Genomic DNA, 27,063 nt, shown 5'->3' on the forward strand with positions numbered 1-27,063 from the left:
GTCTGGCCGGACCTGACAGCCCAGCCCCTCCCCCGGCTGATCGGGAGGCGACAAGGGGCAGGCAGTATGGTGAGTGAGGCCTGTATCGGGTAGTGGGACTCTCCCAGACCGTGGATCCGGTTGCCCTGCTCCTTCGGGCGGTTCGCCTCCCCTCTCCCAGGGGGTCGGCGAGGGGACGAGGTTCACGGGTGCGGGGTTGGGAAGGAAAGGGGAAAGCAGAGTGAGAACTGTAAAGCAGGGGCATTCAACCTCAGGGTTTCTCCGCCACTCCGTAAGGTGACGGCTGATTGTTTATCTCAGCAGCACTTCTCTAGAGGAGCTATTGATGTCCTTAATATTCAAAAACCTATTGAATGCACTCAGAGACCGAGCCTCCACAGCTCCTCAGGGTAGGGGATTGGGTGAAGAACTGCCTTCTCTGTCTTGCATGGATGACCCTTATTTTGGGACTGTGATTCTTGGTTCTATACATGCTAGCTGTGGGATACATATTCCCTGCATCTACACTGTCAAGCTCTGTAAGAATTTTGTACGTTTCAGTAAGATCACCTCTTGTCCTCAAATTTTGGGAGAATACCAGGCAGTAATGCGTATCAGCACATATGATAAATCCATCATTCCAGTGGTCAATCTGGTGAGCCTTCATTGCATTCCCTCTATGGCAAATATAGCCTTCCATCGTTCAGGAGCTCACGCCGCTGATGTGGTTTCACCAGATGTTACATAATTGAGCAAGATGCCTCTTGTACTCAAATCCTCTTACAATAAGAAGCCGACATGCTGTGGGCCTTGTGCTGAACTTGCGTATTAATTGCAGCAATTTGAGTCCAAGGACACCCAAGGTCTCTCTCAACACCAACCCCTTCAATCTCACAATTTACAAAAATATTTCTTTTTCAACTAAAAAGGAATACCTCAGATATTTTCACATTATACTCCCATCTGCCATATTGTTGAGGTTGCAATGAGCTCAGGCATTATCTTATTAATTGTTGGAACAGGTTCCTTCTAAATCGTATATTCATATGCCTATTCACAAACTATCTATAAACACCTGAATCTGCTCTGCATCTTTCTTGGGGTAGAAGTGGGGTGGAGGTTAGATGAGATGAGATTGAGGGGTGGAGTGTGGCTCTCAATATTTGACTGTGGGTGGCATCATTGCTGAACCATGCCAAGCTATTTCCACCAGTTGTCACTGGGGGCATCCCAATACCATTCAAAATTATTAAGGGAGATTATCTGGCCATTATTACATTGATGTTTATGGTATTCTGCTATGTAGAAATTGGTTGCCGTGGTTTCTACATTACAATGGTTTACCACACTGAAAAGTACATATGTGGCTCTAAGGTGTTTTGGGGCATCCAGTGATGATGAAAGACACTTCTTTCCACGTGCGTCTCATTAATCATTTACTTTGTTTTGGTCATAGAATGCAAGTGGCCTGACTGTGTTGGTGCGGAGCCTGTATGCACTTCAGGAGGAGCGCGTTGAAGCTTATAGGCTGTTTGATTGTGAGTAAATAAACCCTACCAGTGTATTCATTGCCACTTTGTGTAGTTTTTTTTTAATCATTTAAAAAGAATACAAATTCCCAACTTCTCCTTTCATCCTTGTATGGACTTGCACTTACACAGACGAATCTCTGCACCACCAATGCAGTCTTACTGTAACTAATTTGTCTCCTTTTCCCCCAAGTCACATTATTTTTTCTCTCAGATTTTCCATCCCTGAGCTTTGTCAGTCCTGAGCCCACAAGCTGCTTCAGGACTTGGATTGCTAGTGTCTGCTTCATTCTACTTATTAAAACCGTCAGCTCCATCCCCACATGCAACTGGGCTCACATTCCAAATCAACTAAACAACTTTGTTTATAGAAGTTAAACGTTGAACACAAATGCTGCACTGCGAGCTTTCCTGTAGTAGTTAGACTGAGAGGTGCATAACTGACATGCTGTAACATGTAGCAGAAATCACTTTCAGTTCTCATTTAATCCGAGATCATTCAGTTTTGGTTTCCACAATTTTTGCATTTCTCTCTCAATCAGAATATTTCTTGGTTTTTCTTCTCAACTCACTCATTTTATCTGAATATCACTCTCATTCATTCTCCATCTGATCACCCACTTGCTCTCTTGTCTCTTCTGTTTGTCTGCTCAATCTTTCATTTTCTATGTCTCCCTGCTTATTAACCTACTACATCATTCACCCTTCCCCTTTCATTCACCCATTCCCAATCCCTCTCAATTTCATGTCCCTAACCTATCTTTCTCCTTCTCAGCCCAACTCCCCCTAAAACTGCAGTTCCCATTATCTTGCATCCTTTTGTCATTCTCACTTCCACCCCCAACCTGCTCACTCCCTTCACCACCCCCAGCTTTCTTCTTCCCCACCACCACTCCAGGTTGCATCCTTCTCCACCCCCCACCACACACTTTGACATGCTTCCTCGCTTCCAACCTCCCATATCATCTAGCATATTTTCCCCACTCCTTCTATGCCATTTCTTCACCCCCCCCCAATCTCTGGCACTTCCCCTACCCACACTTCCTCTGTAGCGTTCCCCACTTCCTTCTGAACCCTGCTCTCCCCGACCCCCTCCTTCTTTTCCCTCCTCTCTCCCCAACACTCCCTTCCCTCCCTTCCTCCACCCCACCACCCTCTTCCACCTTCTACCCCCCCCCCTCCCCCCGGCTTGTTACTGGGGCCGACCTAGGGCTTTACCTCCACTAATCTCAGCCAACAGAGCAGAACCTGGTACAGGGTACCTCGTGATTGCAGGAAAACTGGGTGTTTAAAACACAGGCATCTTTGATGATTTTTAAATGACCGTTTCTTTCCACCTGCTTTCTGTTCCAGAGGACACCAGGCTTATCTTCGCTCAGCTCCTAATTATGACTTCATCAGATACCGGCAGCTTGTACATGAAATCACACAGGCCTTTAACCGCATCTCAAAGGAAGTGATCCAGCTCAGGGACCGGTTTCATGAGGAGTTTGACCGCCCAGGACCTCTCAAAACACATTGAAAGAATTCAGGAACGGGAGCAGGAGAAACTGGTGCTGCTGTAAGGCACTGGGGTGTTGTGAAGGAAGAGGGGTAGTGGGGTGCTATGGGATAGTGTGGGAATATGTGGAGTTTGAGAAAAGGAGATGCTGGAGAATGCAGTGGGGAGGCAATTGTTTATAAGTAGTAAAAAAAAAGGAGTTTTGAAAGAGTAAATAAGGACAAATTGTTTCCAGTGGGAGGAGGGTCAGTAACCAGGGGACATAACGTTAAGTAATTAGCAAAAGAACCAGATGAAGATGGAGGTTTTTTTTTAAACACAGCGAGTTGCTGTGACCTGAAATGATCTGCTTGGAAGGGCTGTAAAAGCAATAAGGACTTTGAAGAACGAAATGGACAATACTTGCAGTGCAAAAACTTGCAGATCAATTAGTGAAAAAACAGGCAAATCTGATTAATTCATTAGTTCTTCAAAGGTCAGCACAATTACAAATTTTCTTCTGGAGACACAAGAAACTGCAGATGCTAGAATCTGGAGCAACAAACAATCTGCTGGACCCACTGACTCTCCAGCAGATTGTTTTTGCACAATTGTCTTCTCCTGCCTCTATCTAATATGCCAAATGTGGGTCAGTATGTTGCTGGGTGTGATACTGAGACAGCAAACCTGGGGAATCTCACCCAACCCACCTCAGTATGGCCCCATTCATTTACCATTCGGATTGAGCTGACATTGGGGAAGAATTAGATCATCTCTCTGCTGATGAGATTCCTGGAGTAATGATTGTTGATGCCCAGAATGATGCCAATTGGCTACCCAACCTGATGGGTATCTCACATTGCCCATCAGTGCTCATTCTGAATTTTCACTGGCCATTTTCTGTTAGTTCAGTATTAATGAGAAGAGTGAAGTTTAATACATTAAATATCTCAAGGTAGCGGACAATATGGTTTAGAGAGGTAAATTTCAAAGCGTTAAAACATATTGATAAAGTTTCTGTTCTCATTCTCCAGACGGCTCAACTACAACTGTGCCAAACAGAATGCACTGGACCATCCAGGGAACGAAACTTACCAGGAAGAGGCTCGGGAATTGAAGCACAGGTAGGAACATTGCGTCATACCCCTATTCCCAGGTTGGCTTGCCTTGCCTACATCTGCCCAGGTCCTGGTCTGCTTGCCACCAACCTCTGAATCTGCCTGCCACTCTCTGAACTGATGTTTGGGGCAGTGAATACCTTGAGTTCTCTCGGATCTCAGGTTTAAGGAAAATATTGTCTTCTAAAGCTTGGTCTGATCAACAAAGACACGATTCCATGATTCTGTGAAAGATTGACTCAGTTGGCTCATTATCCTATAAAAAGCAAAATCTGCGGTGTGATGTAATGGGGTGATCGTGTATCATGGAGAAGTTTGATGGGGCAAAATTAATGGTACACATTGAAACCAGGCCTCTGACTTTAAATACAATGCAGTCACTGATAAGTCCAGTGTTGAGTTTCAGGAGAAACCTTTCACCAGAGATTGTTGAGATTGTAGAAACATGCTCCCACATGGAGTAGTTGAGGCTCGCTGCAGAGATGCATTTGAAAGGAAGTTTGATAAAATATAAGGAAACGAAGAACAGAAGGAAATGCTGATAGGTTGGGAGATGATTATTCATGGGGAGCATAACACTAGAACAAACTAACCAGGCCATATGGCCTGTTTCTAAGACATAAAATCTATATCAGGAGCAAGAGATGTACCCATGACTTTCTGACAGATGTGCTACCTGTTGACACATTTTTTCTCTGTTTTGCTGCACTCCCTGTCCTTTCTCAATGCCCTGGTCCAGACAAAGAGAAGTCATCCTGGGATCCTTCTCCTGACTCAGTGTTGGGCAAGGATTGAATGGACTAATCAGCTTTCCAGTTGTGATCTTAACCAACTCAGGACAGACCTTCACAATTCAAACTATCACCTCCATGGATGTTTCTCAGAGCTAAATATCGTAGCTGAATTGTATATTCTCTATCTTGTCCTCTGCCACGTTAAGTGCTCTTGTTTGAATTGCCATCAGAACCCTCTGGACTGAGATGGGGGGCGGGTGGTGGTTGTGGAGAAACAGCCAGGATTTCCTCTTCCATTCACTCTCCAGTTATCCTGGAAACTACCTCACTCTCACCTTGCTAGATGGTGTCTGCACAAGGCTCTTGGTATAATTGAACTTGGTTACAAAGCACTGCCCTTGCTTCTGCACACTGACTAGCATGTGATGTACTGCTGCTTTGACAACGCTTCAGAGGGCAGTTTGTAAAGCTGCAGTCAGAGTGGTCACAGCACAGATTGGAGAGGTGTGAAAGCGTCGTATTCCTGGTGAGTCATTTCTCCCCAATTCTGATTTACTAAACATTTATCACCTTCTCCAGGATTAATAAACCATCGAAGTGATCAACGAGATTCTTCAAGACTTCAAATATGACTCTGAAGAGATTGAATCCAGTGGATAGTCCAGTGGTGGGGAGCGATGAAGATCAGTCAGAGACACTGGATGAGTGCATAAAAGTCACACCTTGGAGTCATCTTTACCTGCCTGCAGTGCCCAGGGTGGTTTCCTACGCAACCTGAGGCTGGAGCTTCTGCCGTTTTGCACCTCTTCACTACTTGACAAGACCTCTGTGTTGCCACAAATTGGCCCAGGCAAGTTCATTCTCAGAGAAGGTGCAGGATATATGGGAGACCTATTTGAGCAAAAGGTGCCTGGAATATGTCTTTTTCTGTTGAGAATCCAACAACTCAGTTAGAAGTGACATTCACCTGGGACCTTAACCTTCACTGTATTCACTGAGCAAGCTGTCTGATAGTCTGCATGTAACAATTCACCCACTGTGCACATCCTTCTGAGGATTAAATGGTCCTCCCATTTGCCAAGTATTCTAATCTGTTGTACTGCACTGTCCCTGTGTCTGCTACACAAGTACCTACATACTTGCATTTAGCACACCCTGTGATGATTTTTTCGTCTCCTTGGTTCCTTGGTGTTGACCTGATGGGCCCTGCTGCACTGCTATGCAGTGAATTATCCATCCAAGTCAATGGAATAGGTCTTCATTGCAGGCAGTATAACAAAAAAATTATCTGTCACTCTTCTCTGATTGGAATCTGTTTGATCACAATTGGAAAGCCTGCAGTCTCAAGATCCAAGAGGGAAATGTGCCTTCGGATGGATCAAAATAGGCCATGAAAATATGACTTGGATTAAGCTACTCAGAGCTGAGCTTGTTCCTGTCCTCATTCCCCTGAGGTGCTTTCAGAGCTGAAGACAGTCCACTTCTTGAAATATAGCAGACAAATTTTAAAGTACTTACTCGAACTACCAGTGAGATAATTAGCGGGAAGCGGTGTTAAAAATAATACATTAAGAAAATAAGAACAGTAAAGAGGAAAGCCACTAACTGCAGGTCTGAAGCCAGGGTTAAGACCATTTGGTTAGTTCTAATGTTATTTGCATCATTTTATGTGTTGAAGAGATAAGTATTAGAAACTGAAATTTATTACAAATATTAAAACGACACAATATAAAACCAAGAAATATAACGATAGGAAGTAAAATCTACCACCAAAGTTTATAATCCATAAAACACTTTAAATCGCAATAGTTCCTAACAGAGCAGTCCTCAAAACATGGGCAGGAAAACCTCAGAATTCTCATTACACAGTCATTGTCTGGGAACTACTTCCTTCTTGCGCCAATAAAAGAAACAAAGAACCTTATCGATTCAGCGTTACATTTCCCCTTTATGGCCCTGACAATGAGTGTACATCACCAATTTCTTGAGTTAGACCTTCCTAAGACAGCCAGAATTATTCTTGAATCTCACACTCACATCGATGATAGCAGCAGAGTCCTCCTTGGTAAAAGTGGCACCTGAGGTACATACCCTACTAGAGTGTCTAAAATTCTCAGCTCCTTACAAACAGACCAATTGGCTTGGGTGGTCTTGTAATATAAAATCTCCAACACACAGTTACGTCTTTTAATCCTGGGATTTTTAACAGTGACCCTGAGATAATTAAAAACATTTTTTTACTTTGAATCTAAGATATAACTGAAGGAGCTTATCCACTTCTTTCTACATCCAAATGGGTGGAAGTCTTCCTTTCCTATTAACAATACTGTCACTCCTACAAAAATCCACATTTGCAGACTTAAGATTCCTCTAATACAACCTCACAGACAGGATTAATACTAGCCACAGGATTTCTATCTTTTAATAGAGTACCCGCCCTTTAAAATAGGTAGTCTAAAACCCGGACTGTAAAATGGCTGAATTACAATCTAAATCAGTGCTTTTATTTTTTTTTAATCTTCAGTTAAAATTGTCTGGGGGCTGGCTCTACAACATCAAAATCAAGTAGAGCTCTACCAGGACAATCACCTTCATCTGCATCTTCACTTCCTTCTAATACCTCAACACCTGCAGGTGGAGGCTTCTGAATAACCCTAGGAACTAAAATCTTCAGTTAAAATAAAGTCATCATTGATCATTTGTATTCCAAGGTTATACCCAGCCTATCTGGGCTTAACATGGTCTGCCCATACCATCTGCATTTTTTGCAAGCGATCCCTGTGGAGACCTGAGTGGAGGCATTATTTTTCCCAATGCAACCCCAGCTGAGCATGAGTGCTCCACTGGGGACATCACCCACAAAGCATTTTTCATGCCATCAGACTGTTCAACACCCAAGCCCAGCAACTTTGAGGAGGTCTACTTAGCCATCAAAAGCCGTTGCCCAGTTTGAACCATGTGGAGGTGCGACTGCCAGGCTATGAAGTATAGTTCACTGACTAACAATGGTAACAATTACCATTGCCCATACGCACTTGGCAATTTCACTGATTACCTCCTGACCAAAGGCTTTTTTACCTGTAATTGGAGGAATGGGGTGATGGTGGACAATGCCATCGGTGCTTTGACCCACTGAGTCATTGCCTCTACTTCCAGGGAAGTCAGTAGCTGAGGGCTTGAGGGAGGCAGTGGCTGGGGAGTGGTAACTCCTGGTGTTGCCTTTTGATGTCTTCTATAGAAAGAAATTGAACTGGGGGTAAGAAAACTGTAGACCATAAAGGAGATTAGATGGGCTGTACCTCTCTAGGTCCTTCAGAAGTAACTGGGAGAGAGATAGCGTGTTATAGAAAGTCAAGGTCTTTATACACAACACTGGGTCCCTGTGATCCCCTGGACTGGTTTTGAATGCCTAAAGAATAGATGGGAATTTCCAGCAGAACAAGCTTTATGAGTAGGAAGAGCCAGTTCCACCATTTAAATATATCACAGCTGAATTTTATCTCCACTCCATTTACCAGCTTTTGCTTCACATTCCTCAGTAGCTCAGCTCAACAAAACTGTCTTTGAAAGCCCTGTTGAGCCTTGGCATCCATAGCTTATTGGGGGAGAGAGCTCCAGAGATGCACCACCCTTTGAGCCTGGGTCCAGCTGTTTGCATAGGTTTATGCTATTAAACCCACCCTGTTGTCACTCAGCATTCATATCCATTATGGGGATGAGGTCAAGTTGTTGGATGGTAAGGGGTCAGGATAATTTCTCCCTTACAGCTTTAACTTTATATTGGGGCCGGTACAAATGATGTGTGAAATCAGTTCTTGCTCTTACATCACAGAGAAACTTTTTCAAACAAATAATCTAAAACTTGATTCCTTGAAATGCTATTTTTGTTTATTCAAAAGTAAAAATGATTTGAAGTACTCAGACTCCTGTACATTTTTGTTCAGTCAGTTTGTTGTGCTGTAGAGTTATTATCACCTGTACTGAATTTTCCAATGATGTGTGTCTTGAATTTACTTGAGAGTTTTGGGTACATTACCCTGCTGAGCTTTGAACTGTTCAGCAAAGGCTACTACTTGCATTAGGTAGCACCTTTAACAAAGTAAAAACACCAAGGTTGTTGACAGGAACATTATCAGTCAAAATTAATGCTGAGTTAAGTAAGAAATATTAGACAGGTAATTAAAAAGCTTAGTTGAAGAGAGAGATTTTAAGGAACATCTTAAAGGAGAAGGCATAGGTTTGGGATAGCTGGAGCTACAGCCATCACTAGCTGACTAAGCAAGAGGCTAGAACTGGAGAGTGTAGAGATCTTGGAGAACTGGAGGAGATTACAGCAATAAGAAGCAATGAGAATGATTGAGAAAACAAAGATTTATAGAAGTATCAAGATAGAAAGTCAGGCATTTCAAGAAATATTGAGAAGCCATATAGATCAGGAGTCAAACCAAGAGCCTCAAACCTCTTGACACTGAATTAAAAAGCTAATTAAAATTGAAAACAGAACACAGACCAATTGAAGAATAAATTTGTCCTGAGACTCCAAAAGTGAAATATTTGTGTCTTAACACCTGCTACCTAGCCATCTCCTGTAATTTTATTAATGAGTGCAGAGTCCAAATGTGCCCTGTTGGTAACAGTGTGGACCAAGGAACTGCTGTGGTAACTGTTACCCTTATTTCTAGATTACTGATTATGAAGCTGTGAAAATCTTCCGTCCATGTGCCAAGAGCATTTACTTCTGGGTGCTGTCTCCCTGGAGTTACCGGGCAGAAGTATCTAAAAAAAATATGCAAAGATATAATATTCAGAATGAGATAGCTGGGCAAAGACTGAGTGAGTTAATCAGAGAAAGAAAGAAAAAAATAAAAAAGACTGAGAGACAAAGAAGGAATCTTTCACTGGCATCCAGCAAAGTATAAGGCATTAAAGATTAATCTTCAGGACATTGTTCCAAGTACTCTGGGAGAAGAATATTTTTACAAACACTCTGTTAAAATATCAGAGATAGGAAGTGTTTGTTGCTGTGTCACTCTATTAATTCTGTTAATGTTTGTGTGTACTACTTGATTAAATTTCTACCTTTTTTTTCATTAAAAAAAACCTGGGATTTAATACGTAGATAATAAAGTCCACAATTTTCACTCTTCGTCCTCGCCATACTTGATGTAACAGTATATTAGAGGTTTGCCACACATGCCTAGATGCCAGGTCTATGATTTTTTTTAATGTATGTGGTGCAGGTCACTCACAAGAGGACTGGATCATTGTCAGGTGAAAGGCACCTGGAATATGGATTTCAGCACTGCACACCTGCTTCAGATATATCCTCTTAACTTTAAAAATAATTCCTTGAGCTAGCACTACATCTGACGATCCCATCTCCCACAACCTTCCAAATCCATTAGCTCTCTCCCAGCCTGATCCTAGGGCCAATCTCCCTTCCCCTCAGCCATTATTCCAACCCCACCCCTGCCTGATGTCCAAATCAGAAGTTTACCTTTGCCCTTGGTTGAAGCCACAACCCTCTCAATCCACTTTCCAGTTCTGTCTTCTCCATTGCCGATGGCAGAGAGAAAAGACCTCTCAGTTACAGTAAGCCTATAATGCCCAATCTATTATACAGGGAGCCTTGGGCTCATCTGCCATAGAATTTCCAAGTGATGGGCCTTCAAAAAAAATCTGTTGGCTACTGTACACTGATGTAACATGACTTTGCAGGCACTGAAGAATTTCTATACAAGCTTTCCAGTGGCAAAAGTGCCGGTAACCCATAAACACAGATTCCCAAGTAAAAGGCCTAGAGAGGGAGAATGACTTGTGGGCTGGAATGTGCTGCCTGAAGTGATGGTGAAGCAGATTCAACAAGAACTTCCAAAATATGAGAAGGGAAGAATTGTGTCGGGCTATGGGCAAAAAGAAGTTGAACTAATTGGAGAGTTCTTTTGAAAAACTGGACTAAAGGTCTCCTGTGTTCTGTGACTGCTGGTCAAGATTAATCCAGTGTGTAAGATTGAGTCTGTATGCTTTTTGATTGGCTTTAAGGGTGTGGATGTCAGAAGCACGGACACATTGGGTGGGAAAGTGGGGAACAGACTGCTGGATGCAGGAGATCAGATGATAAAACATCCAGAGATAGGTCTAAGAAAAATCGCTAGGCTGCATATACAGTACTGGCAATGGTTCAAGAGAATGGAGGAAGCTAGAGATGGAGGCTCAGCTAAGAGATGCAGGCTCAGTACATAGATTTTCTCACAAGTAATAATGATCAATTCAGGGACTGATCAAAATATCCAAAATCTAAACACAGTTTTGGTTCAGCTATGTAGTGAAGGCCCCACTAGGGTGTTAACACTCAGGGTAATCAGACAGTATCAGGTTTGCTTCAATGGCCAACATTTCACTGAAGAGGCCTGATCTCCTGTTATCTGACCATTCAAAATGATCACCAACATTTTCATTGCAATCTCACTTACCTTCCTGCGATCCAATAAAAACAGAGACTTCTTGATTCTGTAGGGAAACAATGGAAGAGTTAAAATACTGAGACCTAGAACCAAGAGGATTTAGGATTGTTTAGTTTAAGGTTGGTGGTGGTGGTAGGGGAAATGTGAGGGTGTGGTAGAGAGGAGGGCTTTGAGGTGGGTCAGGAGTAGGGGAGGGATGATTCAGGGAGGAATGCGAGAGTGAAGGAATGGGAAGATGGGGACCTTATAATTATCCACTTTCTTTGCTGGAGCCCATTGCTTGAAGGGAGACAACCCCCATCCTCCACTGAGCAGCATGCCTGCCTTCTCCTCCCACTATGCTTAGTACCCACCTGAAATGTTGACCTCACAATCTACCTCGTTATGACCTTACACCTTATTGCCTATCTGCACTGCACTTTCTCTGTAGCTGTGATGCTTTACTCTGCATTCTGTATTTTACTTTGTACTACCTCAATGCACTGTGTAATGAACTGATCTCATGAACAGTATGCAAGACAAGTTTTTCACTGTACCTTGGTACAAGTGACAATAATAAGCCAATTCTATTCCAGTCAGCAGGTCGCTGCCTCACCCTGATTCGTGGGCTTGTGGGTTCAAGCCCTAAAACATAGTCTTGAGATCCAGGATGCAGGCTGAAACCCGTGGTGTCAATATGAAGAGAGCACTACACACATGGACTGTGTCATGTTTCAGATGACCTGATTAACTGAGGCCTCCCTTAGGGAGTAATGTATGGGTGTAAATTATCCCAGTAAACTACCTTGAAGAAGAGGAGAATTCTCTCTAGTGTCCTGAGGTCAATACTAATCCATCAACAACATCACTAGAACAGATAATCTGGTCACCATCACATTGTGGGACCTTGCTATGCACAAATTGGCTGCCCTGTTTCATTTTGGGCATCCTGAGCTGGTGAAATCATTCCAGAAATACAGCTCAGCATTGAAAAGTAAAAAACTGCAGATGCTGGAATTCTGAAACAATAACAGACGATGCTGGAAATAGTTCTGATGAAAAGCCATCAACCTAAAATGTTATCCTCTCTCTGTCACTGCTGCTTGATCTGCTGAGTGTTTCCAACATTTTCTGTATATATTTACAGCAAGAGTTGTGCACAAATTGTGCACTAAGATTCTATGAGTGAAATGTTACCTGGTTGCGTGTCTTGTGTGACTTCTGCAGCCACACACGCCACTGGTCATACAGTTTGATGTTGAGGGCTGTGCAGCCGTAGGCATGCTTCTTCACCCAGCCAAAGAACTGCTTCAACTCCCGTCTCAGGTTTGAGCCACTCTCCCCACTCTTCTGGTAACAAGTATTGCTGGATCGTTCTGTCAACACACAGAGGAACTGCACTATTTACCCAGCATTAAAAGTCAATGCCATTTCCTCATCACTATAAGCTCTGACACATCAGTGTATCCTTACACAGTTCTTGGTCCTGTTAGTTACAGAGTAAAATTCCCTCTATGTTACTCAATTAAACATTCTCAGGTCAGGGGTAGCACAGAGTGGAGTAAATTTCTGTCCTATCAAATAGTCCCAGGACATAGGGTAGATAAAAGTATTTATCCCTCAACACTGCTTGGTTCAGCAGTCCACTCTGAAAAGTAGTTGTGATATGTTTGTTCATTTACCTGTAGAATTTTGGGTCCTGTGTGGTAAGCTGGGTAGTATTTAGAGAATTGGATGAGAGAGAGAGAGAGGCATGGCTGAGGGTCGATCATCGTAGGTGCAAAGACACTCACCATTCCGGGGAGTAGAGGCAGCTGTAGGGATACTCCATTCACTCCAAATCCCTGCCTTCCTTGAACCATAAATACCAACTGGATTACATCGCACCTGCACAAAGTACACGGTCCCTGGTCTCAGCCCTGCCAATCGGCACAAGGTTTGGTTTCCAATGTCATCCACGACCTCCAATGAGAAAGCAGGGAAGGGAGTGTTAAATTACAAAGCTGAATTATACAACCTAAGCTTACAACAACTATTTGTGGCATTTAAGATGATCAAAAGAGTTCTTAGGCTAGAGAGAGAATCTATTTTCTCTGTGGGAATTTAGAACAAGGTGACATGAAAGAGAGCCAGGCCATTCAGGGATAATGTCAGGAAGTATTCCTTAGGGCAGTGGAAAGCTGGAACTCTCCACAAAAAGATGAGTACAATGGAAAACTTCAAAACTGTGATCAGATTTAAAGGATGTCAAGGTCAGTGGAACCAAAGTGGGTAGTTTGAATTAAGATGTAGATCAGTCAATAGCTACTTAACTGTTAGAACAGGCTGATAGGGCTGAATGGCATCTTCCTGTTATTACATAAATTAAGTAGAGCTTGCAATGATGAAATCTGACAAACAGCTGCCAGTCTATTTTCTGTTGAGTAAAGAAGGCAGGAGTTGACCTAATAGGTCTGTGAAGTTATGAAAGGTTTTGACAGAGTAGATGCAAAGAAAACATTTCCATCAAATATAAGAGAGTCACCAAGAAATCCAATAGAAAATTCAAAAGAAACTTCTTTATCCATGGAGTGATAAGAATATAGAACGCTGTAGATTCACTTAAGGTTGATCAAGCATCCGAGGGAGGAGGGAACAGAGATTTACAGCTGAAAGATTTGGATAAGAGATGGAGCATAAGCACCAAATGGCCTGTTGCCCTGTCATAATTCCTATGTAATCCTGTGCAAACTAATGATCCTTCCACTGGTCCAGGATTTCCATCATCACAATACCTGCTCCTCCCTAAATACTCAAAGCTAACTCTACTTGATACTCATATTTCAAAATGTCTATTCTTTGTATGCAAGCGTGAGTTGTGAGGATATTGGACCACAACAGGCATCACTGTTCCCTCCTGACTTCATCTAATATCCCTGCACAAACACATGCCCACACACGTACAAATGTAAAAAGGAACGCAGACATACATGCATAAAGATTTATTGACATTGCGTGTAATGCCCTGAACCAGTAGAAGGTGAGTCAACAAAACCCAGATTTCGAAGTCTGTCTATTTGGCCAGTATCTCCCACTGATGCCCTCAGTTACTCACTGGGGGAAGTGGAAAACAGGAGGGCACGTGACAGAAGTAAATAAGATCATGAAACATGATAAAAATAATGAAGGAGTTTGCAAGTGAATATTTCCTGATGTGCACAGCACAGGGAGTGAGATTTAAAACACCAAAAATAGGAAATGTGAGAAAATGTGAAAGGGTGCTGGGTTGGTATGGTATTGTTCATGAGGGGAAAGATTAACAGCATAGGGTAGGAAGAAGAATCCTTCACGGATTTCCAGAAAGAACAGCAAAGCAAATGGGGGGAATAGGGGCTTCTTGAGTTGTAGATAGGTTGGGAGATGGGATGAAGAATCTCTCACATTAGAAAGTGAAGAATGTAAGAAATAAGAGTAGGAGTCAGCCATAAAGCCCCTCGTGCCTGATTCACCATTTCAATAATATCACGGTTGATTCTCTACCTCATTCCCATTTTCCTGCCTAATCCCCAGATTCCTGGATCTCCTTAATACCCAATAATCAATCAATTTCAGGCTTGAACATACCCACCAACCAAGCATCCACAGAGGCAAAAAATTCCAAAAGTTCACAACATTCAGAAAGTCCTCATTTTATTCTTCAGTGGCTATCTGCTGCTCTGGCACTCTGTCCCCAGGTTTTAGCTTCTCTGCCCTGAGGAAACTGTAGCTCAGGGCTAATAATTGTATTAGCTAAATGTAATACAGAGGAGTAAGTGTTCTATCAGGGGAGGGTGGTTAGTCAGTCAGTTATTAACACAACGACTAGATGAATACACATAGCTCCTCCAGTGAGCTGGTAAATTCAGCTAGAGTAGCTGAAACATATCTTTAGTTGTAAGAGCACATTTGAAGGTAAGGTTAGCATCTAGTCCGCTGTTCAGATGGTCCAAATCACCTCTCTACCTGAGAATGTAAACGAGAAAGATATGAAGTATGTCAATTACCTTCCATTCGGTGCTGTCCTCCACACGATAACGGATCTGGTATTTGGCTTGAAAGAGGAAGTCTTTCAGTGCTGGTGGGGAGCTCCAGCAAACGCTGAGCTGGTCCTCAAGATCACCAACACGATTCACCTGAACGTCGGATGGGGCATCCGTGGTGACTACCGAAAAATGAAGTGTTAAGTGGAAACATTATTGCTGTGTAAGACTTAAGTGGATGTATGTATAACAGGACAGAGTGTCCCAGCATTGACAATGTGTGTGAGACAAAGACTGAGGAAACAGCACTGACCCAGGGTGTGACAGCCCTAATTTGGCTGTATTTTTTAAATACTGAGTCAAAGGCAGGCTGTGACTAGATTTGTCTTATATCTTACACAGAAGGAGGCCATTTGGAGCACTGCCAGCTCCTAATAGAACAATCCCATCAGTCCCATTCCCCTGGAGATACTGGAATCTGGAGCAGAAGATAAACCGCTGGAAGAACTCAGCAAGTCAAGCAGCATCTGTGAAGACAAAGGAATGGTCGATATTTAGGCTTGAGACCTGAAACATTGACCATCCCTTTGCCTCCACATTTGCTGCTTGACCCACTGAGTTCTTCCAGTGATTTACCTCTTAGTCCCATTCCCCTTCTTATTTCCCAGTAACCCTGCAATTCAGTCCCACCCACATGCCCACCAACTTGTTTTTTTTGCCACTTAATGACATAAGGGGTAATTTAAGTAGCCATCTTTAGGATATTCAGGGAAACTGAAGCATCCTCCAGAGAAACCCATCCAATGATAGGGAATGTGCAAACTCCACACGGACAGCACCCAAGGCCAGGATTGAACCCTGGTTCCTACCTGCTGTGCCATTGTACCACTCCATTATTCTTTATATTTTGCCATTTAGATTGGGTTCCTGGCAACAGAATGCAACCACATCAACAGCCACAGAAACCACTCACCCACATCCAGAATGTCCAGGGAGATGATGTCAGAAGCTGCTGAGCCTAGTTTGTTTGCAGCCTCGACCCAGATTTCATATGGAGTGAAGAGAGCCAGATCCTTGGGGATGTAGCAAGAGTTTGGTCCGGCTGTGCCCATTTCCTGGCACTCGTTCTCTTTGCCATACCACCTGGGGAAAGCAAAGGTGAATTGCTGGCACCTTTATTCTCTGGATTGTAGAACATATCTCTTAATTCTGTGATAGTCTTAAACAAATGTAAATGAGTCTACAGTTATGCTACATCTCTGCCTTGACTTCTTTATCAAGACCTATCCTGTAGAACCGTTCTGTATCTTTTCATGAGGTGTCCAAGTTGTTCCACTTATCTGCTCTTCCTCCTTATCCTGGATTTTCCACTAGCTGAAAATGTTTCTCTCTATCTATCATGTCAAATACTTTTAAAAGTAAAAATAAATAGTTACATCCGGAGACCATAGCTCAGTTTAGTGCTTGGGTTGCTTTTGTCTTTCTGGCAACTCTCCATTGCACTGTCTCCATGAATCTGGAGTGCTACGTAAACTCTCAAGCTTCTGTCTCAGGGGTGGGAGCACAACCACAGCTGCATCTTAAGATCTCTGAAGTTGCAGCAGCACTGTAGTTGTTATTTATCTAGTAATTCCTCCACAGCAGCTGGGGAATATATATTGATTTAGTTCAAATAATCTGAAATATAAAGCTAATGTCAGTAATAGTGACCATGAAATTATCAGATTGTTATAAAAATGCACCTGGTTCATTAGTATCCCTTAGGAAAGGAAATCTGCCATCTGTACCAGTTTGGCCTGTACGTAATTTCAGAATCACAGTAATGTGGTGATGCTTAACTGCCCTCTGAAATGGCCTAGCAAGCCATTCAGTCAAGGGCAATTATGGATGTGCAATAAGTGCCAGCCTTGCCAAAGACACACACATCTGGTAAATGAATTTGAAAAATATACTGAATTAAACTTCCTAATTATGGCCCCTTAATTAATGTATTGACCAGCAGTGTATTGACTTACCGTAACTTGTATTTTAGTGTGTACTTGGTACGAAGGAAGGTTTCTCCCTGACTCCCTGGGCTCCATTTACAGGTGAGGTCCTTGGTGTTCTTGGACCAGCAGGTGATGTTAGTGGGTTTCTCAGGGGGAACTGTACAAGGAAGAGAAACCAACCAGACACTGAGCACTAGGTAAACTTGTCACCCAGTTACATCTTCACTAATTTCTAGTTTCTAATGCCAATCTTACAATTCTTGAGGCTTCCAGACTGACATTGTCCTCTTGTGAAGCAGAACCAGTGAATCAGCTGGCTGATGGTTTGACTCGATTCATTTCAGGATATAAGAAATAGAGCCAAGAGGAAGGCGAAAAGCTCCTCACGTGACACCCACCAATAAACAGGAAACCAAATTTGCACACTCTCACAACTGGATGTGAGTACACACACAGTTATTCACTGCACATCTCAGTAATTTACTGAATCATACAATTGTTAGGCTAAAAAGAGAGGCCCATCGTCTTTTTCAGCCTATAGCAAATCGATCCTATCAGCTCCATTCCCCTGCTCTTTCCACTTGGTCCCACAATTTATTCTCTCTCATGTGCTGATACAGTTCACTTTTGAGGCACTGATTGATTCCATTTGCAACAGACTTACATATTGTGAGTTCCAGATTCTAACTATCCTCATTTAAATTTTGGTAACAGGCCCTTCCAGCCCAACGAGTCCACGCCGCCCATTTTTTAAACCCAAGTTGACCTACCTGTACCTTTTATCCAAAATTTCAAATTTTCATCCTCAGTCACTGACCATCCACTTACAGTAACAACTCCCCATTATTTACTTTACCTAAACCAATCACAATCTTGTTGACTTCTATCAAATTTCCCATCAACCTTCTTTTCTCCAAGGAGAACACCCCCAGCATCTCTGATCTAAGCTTATATGTGAAACACCTGGTCCTCAAATCCACATTAGTAAATCTTTTCTGCATTCTCTCTAGGACCATCACATTTTGCATTAAGTGTGGAACAAGAATTCAAAACAATACTCCATTTGCACAGATTCCACAGAGCTTCTCTGTTTTTGTACTGTAAGCCTCTGTTTATGAATCCCAGGATCCCACATGCTTTACTAACCACACTCTTAAGAGCTCCTTCATGCAGATGCCATTGGGAGAAACTTACGGCCAACATAGAGGCAGGACCCAGCCAGAATCCTCCCGTCTGCTCGGTGACACACCAGATTGTCACCAGACTGTTGCTGCGAACCATTCAGCCCATTCACGGTCACCATCAGCGCAGTGTTGTTCACCACTGTGTAGAGCTCTGAGCGAAGTCTCTGGCCATTCAGTGTCCAGTAGAGATCCCTTGAGTCCACATTTGCCTCTGGGCTTACAGTGCAAGTGGCAGTCAGTGAAGAGCCAATGGTCAGAATTGGATCCTGGGGAATAACCTCCCCAAGTGCTAAAAGGGGAGGGAGCAAAAACAGTGCCTTAAAGCCTTTTCAATGGGGAGAATTCTGAACCCCAACTTTTCCATCCTAACTCTCCTTCCTTTGCTGAAAGTCAGGATATATTTTTGTAGTTCACCAATAAAAACCAGTCCTTATATTTCTATCACACTTTTCACAACTTCAGTACATCACAAAGTGCTGTACAGTTGATCAAGTACTGTCAAAGAGCTGTAGGATTCCAGAGCAGGTGATGAGTTCCTAGTGATCTATTTTAATGATGCAGGTTGAGGGATAGGTATTGGCTTCAGTTCCCTCTCCAAATCATGACTGTGGTATTTTGTAACATCTGAAAGGAAGACAAGGGCAGTGCAACACTTGCTCAGTGCTGCAGTAGAAATATTGGCCTGGAATTTTGTACAGGAATCAAACCATAATACTATGTCTCAGATGAGAGAGCTACAATCTGAGCCACAGCTGATACCAGAGTAACTTGCTCACATTCCCATTTGTGAGTCTAGGCAGTGTACTGCAGTATATGTATACATATCTGCATTAGTAATTCAACCAGAGAAAGATTAATGATATCCCTCATGCTGGCTCCTGGTTCAGCATCAACTTAATGTAAGAATTCTCACTGTTTTCAAGTCCCTCCATAGCTCCACTGCTCCATATCACTGTAGCATTACATAGGACTCTGTGCTGTTCACACACACACACACACACACACACACACACACACACACACACACATACACACACACACACAGAGGCAACAACAATCAATTGCCATGCACACTAAGAGGCTAGAATCTTATAAAAACTCCATGGACTTTTGGCTCAAGGAAAACTGTTGTCATGGCTAACATAAAGTAAATGGAATGATATGGCTTGCACTAAAATGCTGACTTGAGTGTTCTGTATTATATGCATTTGCAATTTTTATGAATAAAGTATTTTTTTAAATTAAAAAATCTCTGTGACCTCTCCCAGCTCTATAACCCTATGGGTTCTATGTGATCCATTAATTTTGGCTTCTTGCCAGTTTTGCACTCGGCAGTTTTCAAGGTTCTATCATCGGCAATAAACAATCCTCATTCTGGGAGATGCCCAGCAAACTTAATTAAGACATATTATTGGTGTACCACTAAAGTATTGGGTCTTTTTGATGGAGAACTGTATCAGGAGTTTTACTCTGTATCTAATCTGCATTATTATCTGCCCTGGAAGTGTGTGAACAGAGTAAACAGAGCTTTACTTTATCTAACCATGCTGCATCTGTGTGATGGATTGGTACAGAGGAACTTTACTCAGTGTCTAGTCCGTGCTGAGAGTGTTGATGGAACACTGTAAATAAAGGGACCTTTACTCTGTATCCTACTCCCTTCTGTAGTTGCTTAGGGAAGTCAGGATTCAGTGGTGCACATTTAAACATTTACACTGACCCCACTGGATTGATTAACTGTCTGTGAGGCATTGCCTAAGAAGAGCTAAAGTTGTGTAGCTCTTGAGAGCCTTCTGAAAAGGAAGGTTCACAGCAAGTCTCTGGAAAACATGGACCACTTCCCATATCTCAGGAGCCACCTCTCAGACATCTTCAATACAATTTACCACTAGTGGCCCAGCACAGCCATTGATTAACTAAGAAAAAGTGTTTGAAAATCAAGACCTCAACCCAGCACAAAATTCATGATCTACCCACCAGCGGTGACTCCTACCTCCTAAATGTTTTTGAGACTTGGTCTACCTGCAGCAGGCACCTCAAGGTACTAGAGAGATACTACAACGATACCTGTGCAAAATACTCCAAATCCACTGGAAGGATAAGTGGATTGAGTATTGAGACCTTACTTACACTCAGTCAGTTCCATTGACAGGTACCATCATTCACATATCTGACACCAGACTCCCAAAGCAGACACTATTCTGAGTTCTGTCACAGTTAGAGATTAGCAGGTGGACAGAGGAAAAGATTCAAATGTTCTCAAAGCATCCTTAAAAAACTGCAGCGTTTCCATCTGACTCCTAGGTATCCCTGACCTATGAATAGTCACAGGGAAGGAGCATTTGGAATGGCACAAGAACCTCAAGTTCATGCATTGGGAATACACAGAAGCTCAACATAAATAGATGAAAGAGTGTACCACCTCACAAACTACCCACTTTCCTCCTACCCCATCTATGGTATATCTAGGGGACCCACCTTGGCCTCATCAGTCACCTCAGAATCCACGGAGTGAAAGTAAGTCATCGTCATCTCCTGACATCCCAAAGCCTTTCACAATGTTAAAGGCACGTGCCAGGAGTGTGATGAGGCTCCACTTACCTGGATGAGTGCAACTCCAACAGCTTAGCTCCCTGAGCTGAATTCTTTCCCTCTTACTGAACAATCTGAGGTGTTGGTTTCAAAGTCTGATCATAGCAAGGTGTGCCAGGTTCCCAGCACATTCCAACCTGTTTGATGGCAGGTCAGCACGGATCTGCTCTTAGCCCTGAAGAAAGAACTAATCAAAGACAACAAGAGCCCTCACAGCCATCAAAAGTCTACACCAAAGAACGAGCTGTGCGCCAAGCCTCAGGGCCTGTACTAAACCCTCCTTTCATCACCTTCTCTCTTTGGACAGTTGTCTAATTTATTTCTTGCCCAACCACATTCTTCTCTTTTACTTTCTGTCAGATTTATTTACTTCAACTTCTCTTTCCTTCATTCCCTATGTTTTTCTCGCTTGCCCTTTTCATCTTCCCCTTTCATGAATTCAGCCACCCACTAATCACACAAAGGGAAAGAAGTAGTTTGAAGATCGTCTGAAACTCCGACTGGCCGAGATCCCAGCTGCAGGACGCTGGAGGGTGAAACTTAATATGCGTTGCTAATTCCACAGGCATCTATTTGTAATTTAAGTTGTAAATGGATTGAAGAAATTATTTGAGAGAAAGTACTCCTAAGGAATGGTGAGGGTCACACTGGTTCTTCTGGTCCCAATGTTACCCGTGCTTAACCCTTCACACTGTCCCCCATTGGATTCAGAGATTCAGTGCTGCCTCTGGGTGAGTTTTCTGTGGCAAGTGACTTGTCTCTTGACTTCCCAAAGTCCTTCCACCATCAACAAGCATAAGTCAGGAACATGATAGGATACTCTCTGTTCATCTGGATGAGTGTAGTCAGAATCAGAATCAGGTTTATTATCACTGACATATGTCGTGAAATTTGTTGTTTTGCAGCAGCAGTACAGTGCAAGACATAAAGATTACTATAAGTTACAAAAATAAATAAATAGTGCAAAAGAGGAATAACGAGGAAGTGTTAATGGGTTCAGAAATCTGATGGTGGAGGGGAAGAAGCTGTTCCTGAAACATTGAGTGTGAGTCTTCAGGCTCCTGTACCTCCTCCCCAATGGTCATAATGAGAAGAGGGTACATCCCGGGTGGTGTAGTCCAACACTCAGGGAGCCCAACACCATCCAGGACAAAGCAGGGCACTTGATCAACATCCCAAGCAGCATCCTAGCATTTACTCCCTCCACCACTGGAGCATCATGACTGTGGTGTGCACCATCAATGCAGCATCTCACCAAGTCCATGTCAACAACACCTTCCAAACCCAAGACCCCTCTCTGCAGGCACATGGCAATGCCACCCCTGTGAGTTCCCCGCCAAGTTGCATATCAGGATGACGATGTTCCTTCATTGTCATTGGGTCTAAATGCTGGATCTTTCTGCACAACATCATTCTGGGAGTACCCTAACCAGAAGCACTGCAGCGGTTTAAAGAAAGCAGCTCACCACCATAAGAAACAGAAGCAGAAACAGGATATTCAGCCTCTCGGCTGCTCCCTCATTCGGTAAGATCATGGCCGATCTTTCATCTTAGCACCACTTTCCTGTACTAACCCCATATCCATTGATTCCTATAATTTCTTAAAATCTGTCATACTCTACCTTGAATATACTCAGCAATTGAACTTCTAGAGTTGACAATACCAGAAGATTCAGTACCCTCTGGGTGAAGATATTTAGTCTCATCTCAGCCCTGAATGGCTGACCCCTTAATTTGAGGCTGTGATCCCTGGTTCTAGGCATCTAGCCAGGGGAAACATCATCCCTCCATCCAACCTATCAAACATTTGTACATTTCAATGAGGTGACCCCTCATTGTACTACACTCTAGAGAGTATAGGCCCAGCTCTTCATAAGAGAAACCACCAATCCCCCATAGCTGGAATTTCCATTGCACTCCCTCTATCACAAGGTAGAGAGACCAGACTTATCCACAATATTCCAGGTTTGGTCCCACCAGGGATCTTTATAATTCCAGTACTCTTCATTTTTGTGCTCAGATCTTCTTGCAGTAAAGGGCAACACACTGCTGCCATCCCTATTGTTTGTTGTACTGTATGTTAGTTTTTAGTGATTTGTGTACAGTACAAGGAGTCCTACGTCCCTCTGAACACTAACACTTTTCAACTTAATGCCACTTAAAAAATATCACTCTACCAAAGTGCATGATCTTAATTCTGCCATCTACCATGTCCCTCAATCATTTGCCTAGCCTGTCTATATCCTTGTGAACCTCATGTTACCTTACGACATAGAGGAGGCCATTTAGCTCATCAAGCTGACTCTCAGAGCACAGCGATCAGTCCCATTTGCCCCCACTTATCTCCCTGTAACCTATCCTCTCTTACATGCCTATCAACTATCCCCTGATTCTCCTGCCACTCACCTACACTAGGTGTAATTTGCAGTAGCCAATTAACCTACTAGCACACCTTTGGGATGTGGGAGGAAACTGGAGCACCCAGGGGAAACCCAAGCAGTCACAGAGTCAACATGGAAATTCCATAAAGATAGCACTGGAGGTCAGGACCAGGGCGTTTGTATCACCAGCGATCTTGGATATATTACTCTTGGTCCAGTTACCTAAATCACTGATATAGTTACCAGCACCGCATTCCCTGGAACACATCACTAGTCAGAGCCCCACAACAAAATGACCTGTTTATTCCTACCCTCTGTTTCTTGTCCACTAATCAAGCTTCGCTACCTTATGGGATATTAGTAGGGAATTAGGGAAAAATAATTCATAAAGTCAGAGAGAGATAGAACATGGAAACAGGCCCTTCAGCCCATTAAGTCCACACCAGCCATCAATCACCAATTTACACTAATCCTACATTAATCCCAGTTTTTATTCTCCCCACATTTTCTTCAACTCCCCACAGATTCTAACCCCTCATCTAAACAATTGGGGCAATTTACAGTGACCAATTAACCTACCAACTTGCACGTCTTTGGGATGTAGGGAGAAACCGTAGCACCGGAGGAAACCCATGCAATCATAGGGAGAACATGCAAGCTCCACACAGACAGTGCCCGAAATCAGAATTGAACCCAGGTCTCTGGTGCTGTGAAGCAGTGGCTCTACAAAGTGCACCACTGTGCCACCCGCAATTCATCCAGAGGTCTTGAAATCTATGCTTGAAAGGGTGTTGGAAGCAGAAACCAGTGCAGATGAAAGGTTTTGACCCGAAACGTCAACTGTCTGTTTCCCTCCATAGATGCTGCCTGACCCGCTGAGTTCCTCCAGCTTTTTGTGTGATGCTGGTGGAAGTAGAAGCCAAGCTGCATTTAAAAGGTTTTTGGATCAGCACTTCAAGAGCTACAATCCTTAAGGTTACAGGCTGAGAGATGGGGATGCCTAGTTAACTCTGATATTGGAATGCAGAGACACAATGGGCTGAATAACCTTCTTCTGTACTGTAAATGTCCATAATTCTCAAAGGCAATTAAAGATAGACACTAAATGCTAACCCTGGCAGTGATGCTTGTATCTCAATGAACCCATTTCCCCATCTCTCTCTCTCTTTCTCTCTCTCTCTCTCTTTCTCACTCACTCACACAAGCATGCACACGCATACACATACATACACAAACATGCCTGAGTGCGCACGTGTGCACACAATGGAAGAAATCATTCACACTGACTCCTCTGGCTCCAGTTCAGCTCCATTTAACCCCTCGTGTTACTTTTGGTTAATCAAAGCTACAAATTCTCAGCTAATTTTTAAAGTGATACTTACGTGTCGAGCACAAAACCAGCTCCATCATACAGAATGAAAGAAGAAAATGGAAAGGCGGCATGTTTCTTCGAAGTCCGATTTAAGGCAATTAATCTCAAAGACGAGAAAGAGTGCACCACAAAAGTTTAAAAACAGCCAAGTATTTCTTCCCTCAGACAGTTGTTGAACAAGCTGCTTCTGCAAGAGAATCTTCAGGCTACTCGTGTTTGTCTTCTACCTTTCCAACTAGGATGTGGCAAATTAATTATTCAAGTGCCCCACCCTGCAAACCCCTCCAGTTCCTCAGTCTCCCCTTTCCTGATCAAGCTCGGCCCCTCTGCACAATTACGTCTCTTGTGTTAAACTGAATAATCCTTTCTGTAATAAGCCAGGGTGCCTGTGATTCCTGAGCTTGTCTGAGCCAGTCCCTCGGCTAGTGTCAGTGGCAGAGCAATGACTCACTTCGTAAATTGATGAGTGGCTCGGGAAATCTTAATAGGACAGTAAACAGCATCCAGTTTCCCGTAACCACTTTTGTTCAGCACTTAGAGAGCATGCGCACATGAGCCACACCTCTCACACTAACATGCACAGATTTATCTCACTCTCCGCTGTAACACCCAAATTCCTCTCTGCAACATTTTCTGACATATCCCACATCCCTTTCAGTAACACGCATTGATTTACCCCACACTCCTCACTGTGGCATTCATTCATTTACCTCACATTACACACACTGACATATCCTGCACTCCTTGCTATAACATTTACTGATGTGCCCAATACCCTGCACTGTAACGTACTGATATAGCCCACAACCCTTAAAGTAACGTACAGTGATCTACCTCACACTCCTCACTGTGACACTCGTTAGTATGCCCTGCAACCCTCACGATAACACATACTGAAATACCTCACACTCCTCATTGTCTCATGGTAGCATTCACTGACATACCCCACAACTCTCACAGTAACACTGAAATACCTCACTTCCTTCACTGGAACACTGACGGGTATTTCCAACACCACTCACAGTAACAACTGTGATATCCTCAGAATCAGGTTTATTATGACTGATGTATGTTGTGAAATTTGTTGTTTTTCACACTACTCACCGTAACACTCACTGCTGTACCCTACATCCCTCACTGTAATACTGCCTGAAATACTCCTAACCACTCACAGTAACACTCACCACCCAGACTCTTCACTCTAACGCTCACTGATATATCCCACACTATGGATATAGTTTCTACCATTCACTGTAACATTCACTGATATACTTCACACTCCCATGATAACACGCTCTGATGTCACACCACTGAAATACCACATGATCCTCTGCTAACACAATTTTAAATACCCCACACCACTCACTATAACATTCACAGATATACCCCACATTCCAGATAGTACTCACTAATATACCTCATGTCCCTGCAACACTCACTAATGTACACCACACCATTCACCATAATACTCATTGGTATATCCCACACCACTCACTGTAACACTCTATAACATACCACACCCTCCTCACTTTAACACTCACTGATAAGCCCCACACTCCCCACTATAACACTTACTGATAGACATCACAGCCTTTTATGTGACACTCATAATATACTCTGCTTTCCTCTCTGTAACACTCACCAATATATCCTACACACACCACTGACATGTTCTGCACTTCAATGTAATAGACATTGCTATATCCCACACCCCTTACATTACTAATATATCCCACGCCCCAACTGTAACAATCATTGACATACCCCAAACCCCTCAGTGTCACTCATTCTTCACTGTAACATGCATTGATATACTCACACTTCTCATTTGTAATACTCCCTGCATACCCCACACCACTGACATACCCCACATTCATCACAGTTATACTCACTGATCTACTTCAAACCCCTCATTGTAATGGTCTGATATACCAAACAACCCTCACTGTAACATTCACTGACATACCCTGCACTTCTCAGTAGCATGTTCCAAACCCCTCATTGTAACACTCACTGATATATCCCAGTCTCCACACTTTAACTGTTATTACTCACCCCTCAGACACTGATTCTCACTCTCCCTCTCAGGTTCCACAGATACTGACTCTGTCTTTCTCTTAGGAACCAGAAATGCAGACCTAAGGCAGAAGGGCCAGAGGGAAGACAAGGATAATATTTTCATACAAGTAATGGTGATTTTGATCATCCAAAGAATCATAGAACTCTGAGTAGAAAATCAATAGGTGTCCCCAAGATGGAATTGGA

General features: G+C 43.0%; 2 protein-coding genes across 2 annotated transcripts; one reads left to right on the top strand and one right to left on the bottom strand.

The window, feature by feature from the left end:
- Nucleotides 1-4: 4 nt before the first annotated feature.
- Nucleotides 5-24,514, top strand: rex1bd (required for excision 1-B domain containing). The gene is given in 6 exon segments (XM_052037840.1): nt 5-69; nt 1,436-1,521; nt 2,862-3,009; nt 3,011-3,066; nt 4,022-4,112; nt 24,287-24,514. Coding segments are annotated over 6 exon segments (498 nt in total). The 5' UTR covers nt 5-66; the 3' UTR covers nt 24,401-24,514.
- Nucleotides 8,707-25,206, bottom strand: crlf1b (cytokine receptor-like factor 1b). Its single transcript, XM_052037838.1, has 9 exons — nt 24,809-25,206; nt 18,464-18,742; nt 17,297-17,426; nt 16,255-16,424; nt 15,306-15,463; nt 13,077-13,245; nt 12,481-12,659; nt 11,314-11,350; nt 8,707-9,616 (listed from the first exon to the last, which is right to left on the bottom strand). Exons 1-9 carry the CDS (start codon nt 24,867-24,869, stop codon nt 9,600-9,602), a joined length of 1,200 nt encoding a protein of 399 aa, XP_051893798.1. The 5' UTR covers nt 24,870-25,206; the 3' UTR covers nt 8,707-9,599.
- Between the last annotated feature and the right edge of the window lie 1,857 nt (nt 25,207-27,063).

The sequence above is a fragment of the Pristis pectinata genome, chromosome 24 (assembly GCF_009764475.1).
Source record: "Pristis pectinata isolate sPriPec2 chromosome 24, sPriPec2.1.pri, whole genome shotgun sequence".
Lineage (NCBI taxonomy): Eukaryota > Metazoa > Chordata > Chondrichthyes > Rhinopristiformes > Pristidae > Pristis > Pristis pectinata.